Source organism: Schistosoma haematobium, chromosome 4, assembly GCF_000699445.3.
Source record: "Schistosoma haematobium chromosome 4, whole genome shotgun sequence".
Taxonomy (NCBI): Eukaryota; Metazoa; Platyhelminthes; class Trematoda; order Strigeidida; family Schistosomatidae; genus Schistosoma; species Schistosoma haematobium.
Window position 1 is genome coordinate 45089013 of NC_067199.1, and position 8462 is coordinate 45097474.

Below are 8462 nucleotides of genomic sequence, written 5' to 3' on the forward strand. Positions count from 1 at the left end.
TAAGCAGTAATCGGAAAGATTAGGGTTTGGAGATGTTATTTAAAGAGTATAATCCAGTGAAATAAATTTGGAAAGAGGAAAAAAGGGACATGAAGAATTCAGAAGATTAGAATTTGGGAGAACACAGAGAGTGGATGCACCTGCGCCATTGCAAACGATTTTGAGCCATGTCATTTAAGGTCTCTAACCATCGGTTGCTATCATCTCGCGGTCCCCAACCAGGTAGTCTACACCTACCAACATGACTCAGTCCACTTGTCAGTGACTTCATGGACTTGTGCCATGTTTTGGTTTGGCCGCCCCTAGCTTTCTTCCAACCTACTCCTATACCATAAAACATCACACGTCGAGGTAGTCGGTCGTTGGGCATACGTAACACGTGTCCCAGCCATCTCAACTGATGAAGTTTCACTACTTCATCAATTGATTTGACATCCTTACCTAGTACCCGTTTCCTAACAACTGTGTTACTTACTCGATGGTCCCATGATATACGAGCAATATTTCGAAGACACCTATGATCGAATACTAGTAACCTACGCATATCCTCTACTCTTACCGGCCATGTTTCACTGCCGTAAAGTAGGACGGAGCGAACTGCTGCGCAGTAAACACGTCCTTTGGTTGATAGACGGATATCTTGCCTACGCCATAAATGACGCAAGTTGGCAAAAGCTAGTCGAGCCTTCTGTATCCGTGCTGAGATTTCGTCACACACCAGACCACAAGGGCTGATGAGACTACCAAGATAAGTGAAGCGGTCGACACACTCAACTACTTCACTCCCTATCACTAGTTCGGGTGTCGATGTAACCCAATCCTGAAGCAACATTTTGCATTTCGAGGGAGAGAATCGCATCCCGAACATGCCTGCATTGTTGCTTAGAGTGGTCAGAAGACTCTGCATTTTGTTAGCGCCTTCACCAAATAAAACTATGTCATCTGCATATTCTAAGTCAACAAGTGAACCTCCCGGTAGAAGTTCAATCCTTTACGAAGTTGAAAAAGCCATAGGAAATCTGAAACGAGGGAGAGCTGCAGGCCGACAGGTTCACTCCTGAGATTTTTAAGGATGGTGGTCCAGTATTAGCAATGAGATTAACCGAGGTCTTAGGTAGAATTTGGGAACTGGACGTAATCCCATCTGACTGGTCTCAATCACTAATTGTGCCATTCTATAAGAAAGGACAAAAGTCCTCTTGTGACAATCACAGAGGAATCAGTTTGACTAATATAGTGTCTAAAATATTAGCTTCAATAATACTTCGACGCGTAATCAAAGCTCGTGAAGAGCAGATTAGAGAAAACCAGGCCGGTTTTCGACCTGGACGTGGTATAAAAGACAGATATAGTAAACTATCAACTATCAAGCCATTACAACTCTTTAGTAGTCTTTCTAAAGGATACACAACTCGACAACTTAAGACTTCAAATGAACAAGCTCAAAAATAGAAGGCAATAGAGATCTTTCCATATATTTCCACTAAATTCTTCATAAAAGTAAGATGAACCCTTTTGTCTATAATAAATCTTTCATTATTAAATTTTTAATTAAACTTGATCATTATTAAATACAATACTTGTACATTTACTTAACAATTATACAAATATTCTTTCTGTTTTCCACAATCTTATCGTTTAATTTATATGACCCATTTACGATACCCCTATTGTACTGAAATTTATGAACAATAAGTAAATAAATTCACTTGATTCTTCCCGCTGATGTTTAGAGCTGCGATTGATCAATCATACTGTGAGCGTATTGCCTCGATTATTACCTTCATTCACAAGCATTCTAATCAAAGATGAATAGTGGAATCCAGTTTGACGCATGTTAAATAAATAAATAAATAATCCATTTTAATATCAGAATGGGTATTGTGGAGATTTTGGTAATTTCAATAGTTGAGATTATGAGTCAATTGAAGCTAAACCGCCATGGAAAACCTAGAAGCACTGGATGGCCGTTTCGTTCTATTGTGAAACTCCTTAGCAGTGCACATCCACGATCCCACCCCGCGAGATCCCAACCCAAGATCTATCAGTCTCGCACGCGAAAACGCTTAACCTCTCTACACCATTGAGCCGGCCAGTATCCAATGGTGTTAATGTCTAACTTCAATTCATCCACGAAATTGATCGATACATCCATCATTGTCATCAATGAGTTACTATCTCACAACAGACCTAGTTGAACTTCACTAGTCACTATTTCTCACTAGAACTCCAAGATATACCTCAAGTCTGTTACTAATAAGCATGTATTGATTCATAATAGAAAGGGGTTTTTTCTGGATATTATATAGTAATGATAATAATAATATATTGTAAATTACTTGATTTTTATTGATTCATTAGAATGATAACTAATCATTGATAATTGATTTGATTGAATTCTATTTTTGAATTGTTTTTTATTTATATCATTATGATTATATAATGAGGTTTCAATAAATTCTTCAAGGTATTCAAATTCTTTTAAATCATTTTCATCATCATTCATATTTGTATGAATAGATTCAATAGATCCAATTAGATCTTTATTAGATTTATGATTAAGAATATTTTTAGATTTTTCAATTGGATTTTCTTTATTTATATTTAATGTATGAATATGAGTTGGATCATTTAAGTTGATAGAATTAATATTAGTGAATGATTGATTATATTGTGAATGATTTGAATCTTTATTAATAGTAGATGGAATTAAAGCATCATTATTGATGGGAGTTTGTTTTGAGTTTGATTTGGATAACTATTTATGAGTGATACAGATAAGAAACAAAACGTTAGACTAATATTAATGTTGTATAAGAAATTATGAACTATGAATTAAATAGTAAGTAGATAGATTACTCAAATAAACAGTTAAATTGACTTTCAACTTATTTAACATATTATTACTTAATTCAGTTCATAGTATATTATTCTTGTAATGTTAAAATGGTATGGATTCTTTGAAATAGCTGCGAAGTGCAGCTGCTGAGTGGACATTGGATGTAGATGGCTTAGCAGACCAGTGGAGCACGGATGTTAGAAGTCCCAGGTGCCGAGTGGGTATCGAATGTTGGTAGCCCGACAAATCGACGGAGTTATGGAGGTCAGCGTGCCGCAGACTCGAGATTTTGACGGAAAGCGTGGCACAGACTGCAGAGGAGAAGAAAGTGGGACGGCGAGTAGAACCACAGCTAGAACGAAAGCTTCAAAGGGGGGACAAGTGTGATGTGGATTACTTATATCCATATAAGCAGTATATAACGGTGGTCAGGCATAGAATGTATTTCAGTAGGTCTATGGGGAAAGAATAGGAACGGAATGAAATTGGTATAAAAACGCATGAACAATGAAATCTGAGACAATGGACTGATGTTTGCAACAGGAACAGTCAAGTTTGATATGATGGATTGATATTTTGCAAATTAACGATTTACTATATGGTTCTCACATTTTATTGAGATGTTTTGTAATTTAGTGTCAAATACATTCGACTGTCCCCACTAGTGTTTTTGTTCACTACAATACTATAAGATGAGTTTTATTGAATGTTGTTAATGCGAATAGATCCAATAACATGGTTGATGTCAGTACTTATACTATATGTCCAATATTATTGTGTATGATATAATTGAGGGTTGAGTATACTGTGCAGCGTTTTGCTCTGTTCTATATTACGGCTGCGAAAAGTGGCCATTAAGAGATTTCCATAAGCTACTTGTATTTCATCACGGATGTCTTAGAAATATCGCTTGTGTCTGTTGGGATCACCGGGTAAGCAATAGTGAGGTCAGACGTAGGGTATTAGGGAATGATGATGGTAAACCAGTTGATGAGGTCGTAAATCTTGATCAACTGAGATAGTTGGACCACGTGTTGCGTATACCTGAACACTGATTACCACGACGCGCAATGCTGAGTAGTGTTGAGAATGGTTGAAAAAAGTTGAGGGCGACCAAACTAAAACGTGGTATCAGTCATTGAATTCACTAACTTCCAGTCTGAGCCAAGTTGCTAGATACAGACTACTCGGTTGAGGTCCACGCAACTATCGTAACCAATGGTTGGAGACTCTAGGTGACATCGCTCACAACCGATCACAATGAAGTCGGTGTATACATTCTCTGTCTTCTCTTAAACTATCAGATTAAAATTACTTTATATCGTTTTTTCTACGAACTAATTCTTTCTTCCTGTACTATGTCCTTATTGCAATCTTTCTTTTATATATTACCACCATCGAATCAACCACTTTTATGAATCCGTAGTTCATCTTGTTGTGCTAATAAGGCATGGCAACTTGGACCGATGTACATATGTGCCTGGTCCTACGTTGTAGCTGACTGACTGACTATTGTGTATTATTTTCTTAAGTAATTAGTGATGCTAAGAAGAACAGGCCTAGATTAGTTGAGTATACAGTAGGATTTTAACAAAAAGCACGTGATTCATCTCACATTTCTATTCATCAAAAAATGTTACTTTGAACTGCACAACATTTGGATGCTTTCTCCATTCAATATCCTCACTCATTCAACCTAAAAGCTAATAATAATGGTTCTTAGAAGACTTAATTCGGCGGATACCTTCGTAATATTTTCATATGGTGTGTTTGTTTGTGAAAAATGTAAGTCAAAGTTCGGTTTCTAATCACTGGGTTGCATCTTTTAAAGTATACTCAGTTATCTTCTATGACTTCTTATGCTACAAACAATGTTTTTTTCACAGTCAAGTATAATATAGCTGTTTGATTTCCAAAACCCAAGTGATAGACTTAAACATAATCTGACAACTCATGTCAAATTATAATCTATCGCATAAGTCAAACAGTCAGGCATATGCAGCTTTAAAACCTGGCATATATGTTCATCGGTTCAAGTTGTCATACCACATTAACAAAGCGAGATAAAATTATTTTAAGACTAACATCCGAGTAGTAGGAGTAGTAACAGTATCAGTAGTAGGAAAAAAATTAGATGTAAAAAACGACGTTAGACGGAAATCTCGTGACATACAGTCCAAAACTGTTAAAATGTTAAATCACACTTTTTGTGTAAATATATTACAAAACCAACTATAGTAATAATAAAGATATCTTAAACAACTAACAGAATTAGCTAATTTTTTTGCCATAATTAAAATATACAAGGTTTATATTCATAAGAAATGTTTCCAGTATATTTATTTTGATTAAATCAGTAACCAAAGGTTGTGAGTATGTGCTTAGTATTGAGTAATACTATTTCATATAGCACATTATAAAATTTCTTACATATTGTTATTATTTGGAACTCACACTAGAAATAACTAGGTATTTGAACTCCGAAAATATATGAAGTTACTAACACAGGGTTGAATGAATGCTAGTTACAATTTAATATACCTATATGTTGTAACTTTTGCTTAAAATCTACTGACATAAACAACTTTTTCGAAAGTTTGGGGTAACAATTTGAGAGGATCGCATCAATAAAAGATCTATATCCAAAATCCGAAAACATTAAAATCATTAGTATGGGTAAAAGAGTGAGAGAACTACTTACGTCGAGCCGTTTTTTCAATGCAGTTTTCCGAACAATTGGAATTTGCGATGAATTTGTACACTGACGCTTGAGCAACTCTGCTGCTGGATCGGTGACTGGTAATCCCTGCTTTCGTAGTCTACTACACCAAGCAGATACACCTTGATGACGCTTCAGGAAACTGATCGGCTTTTTCGAAGATATGGGGTTTTTAGTTGGTTTCTTCACATCAATGTTGTAAAGATCACCATCACAGTCCTAGTGAATAGTCAGAAGTTAATAACTTTAGAAACAGCTCCGGAGATTGTTTTTTAAATTCTCCATTTGAAGATAGAATTTATAAACCCAAAGATTTGAATATATTTACTCATAAGTAACTTTAAAATTCATGAAACTCTAATTCAATCTGTTTTATAAGCGTTTCTTAATCAATTATTAGTTAGTGATAATAGGAATATAGGTTTCGCCAAGAAATGACAAATGAGAAGAACATTGACAACTATGAAGGATTGAGCTGATGTTTCTCGATGTAGTGAGACTCCTCAGTGGTTTAGAACCTCAACTTCACATAAGTTATAACGTGGTACATTAGGGCCTTTATGATACCATTTAGACATTGGAAAAAAACTAAATATGAATGATTTTTAAATCCCAGTTAGCTTAAATATCTATACCCCTGCTAAAGTGGAAGCAACATATGAAATACATTGACATTTATTAGGAGCTGAACTATCGGCAATGTTAGAAATGAAGCTTGTGCACCAAGCCACTGCAAGAAACCACCCAAATCAGGAGTACTTGAGTAATTAGGATCCCAAAGCAACACTGTGTGCTTACTCGTATCCGAATGACCACCCCCGAATCAGACAAATATGACCGTTTAACTCAATATCATTTAAATATTCAGGAATAAAATAGGATAAGTTGTGAGGGACACGTACATAGCTAAACTCGTTCGAAATTAACCTGAATGATATAACGTACATTCGAGTTTCCTCTTTATCAACTTAGAGGTTCATTTAGTAACACTGAATTTATTTTGAATATTAGTCATGTAAATGAGTCAATTTCATATGGCCAGTTCCTTTCAAGGTTGTAAGAATCAGGTATCCTAGGTATGCATTATTTCAACTGGTCGCAACAATGCACAGTTCAGAAAATGAAACATTAGTTGAAATCCTGCTTCCAACTACATATTTATTGAGCTTTTATTGGCATTAGTTCCTGTTGATATAACAAAGTGGCAAACAATATTAAAATTATCTTATTTTTACTCAAACCACAGGGTCGGAAAACAATACGTATGATCGTAAACTTAGTACTGATTAGATTCTATGATGATAATTGATAAGCATTTTTGACTTTTATTTACTACATTTGTTTACCATTGACACTGAGACAGACAGGGAATACGAACATAAATCCTGTTCCTTGAAATATAATGCAATTTAGCCCGCATCAACGTACTTTTATACAACATTCATAATGGGATGTAAGTACAGTATGAAGTAGTAGTTACTTACCACTGAAAACGTTCTCTCAGAACAATTTATATTGTTGGGGATCCCTTTACCTCTCTGAGAATTCTTTTGTTCAAAAATATTAGGTATAATCACATTATATTCAACTTACATCACTTGTTTTGTCCAATAAGCATATATTATTTGGTGTAGGGTGATCATCTACAAAATGTATAATACAAAAAATATAGTACCTTCCGAGTTGGACTGAGGTCCGAAAACCTGAAATAAAACGTTTGTTTTTTAAATTGATAATTGCTAACCTTAAATTCACTGTTATTGCTGCAAACCTCCGAATTTAACATTGGTACAGTTTCGCATGGTGTAGCATTCTCTCCACTCACAAATATTCCACTTTTAAGCGTGTCTTCAGGAGTGTACTCCAAGTGAACACCTGATTTAGTGATCCAAGATACTGAGGGATTAAAGATTTCATGACGGTTGACATATTCAATCATCACCACGATTTAGTAAACAAATTTCAAAGAGACACGGTTTTTTCAGTATCACCTCTATGTAGTAAAACATGCGCTTCAATATCTAGGCAGTTTATAGCCTATTTTACGAGGGTAAGTTTAAGATTGATATTTCAATGAAAAATTGTGTTCCATTTCAAGCCGATGAACCAAACACAGTTTGAAACTTTTGATGGATTTGATATATGATTTTCGGTAATGTGTTGGTGTGAACCCGTTGATTTCTTTCCCTTTACACCTTATTGTTCTCTATGGATATTTGAGGTTTCGTATATTTCCATGGGTTTAGTGAGTCTCACTTCCTCTTCTCGGTTGATTCTAGTCAGCTGAAAATTGTGGGCACAAAACCTTCAAACGTCGATGGCGGCTTGTATTGTTTGTTCGCTTATTACTTCAAGAGAACTAGACGATCTCATTTATACAAGCGCAACTGACTGGACTCCTTTCGAGACAGTTTATTAGAGAATTGGTGGTTAATTCGTTTGATAAAAGAGTCCAGTTATTTTTCCCTAGTTCGACCGTACTTGAATATTCATCATTCGGTAATCAGTTCTGTATTTTTGCCTCAATTCACTCAAGTAAACTTCACATTGGGTTAACTTTTTAAAGTAGCCCAAGTTAATTGATTCGTTCTTAATCGTACTGTCGGCTTGCATCTCAGGCGAAACAACTGAAGCTTACAGCTCATGAGTCCGAATTCTCGTCCTCCAATCTTGAGAACCCCTTAGTTGAGCTTCCTACAGAGAACTCACAACATTGTGAACTCAAGATAAGAATGTCTGTACGTCATAGTCAGCCTTGGGGACAGCTGAAGAGTTCGCGTACTTTGATCTCTGTTCAAAAACGAGGGAACATAGCCTTTTATTGCTTCCCTCAGTATTGTATTGATGTCCTGAACTTTTCTTGGAAGTAAACCAAGCCAACACTCTATCAAAATGTTGGACAGA

The 8462-nt window shown here is 35.6% G+C and overlaps 1 protein-coding gene across 1 annotated transcript in view; it reads right to left on the bottom strand.

Annotated features, from left to right (window-relative positions):
- The window catches only part of MS3_00008187 (uncharacterized protein), a 46583-nt gene extending 38954 nt beyond the window's left edge, over nt 1–7629 (bottom strand). Inside the window, exons 1-6 of the mRNA XM_051216538.1 lie at nt 7303–7629; nt 7234–7261; nt 7152–7201; nt 7043–7105; nt 5541–5777; nt 2340–2758 (exon numbers count right to left, since the gene is read on the bottom strand). Coding sequence (XP_051067135.1) covers nt 2340–2758; nt 5541–5777; nt 7043–7105; nt 7152–7201; nt 7234–7261; nt 7303–7497 — 992 coding nt within the window. The 5' untranslated portion in view covers nt 7498–7629. The remainder of the gene's footprint in view (nt 1–2339; nt 2759–5540; nt 5778–7042; nt 7106–7151; nt 7202–7233; nt 7262–7302) is intronic.
- Nucleotides 7630–8462: the final 833 nt, after the last annotated feature.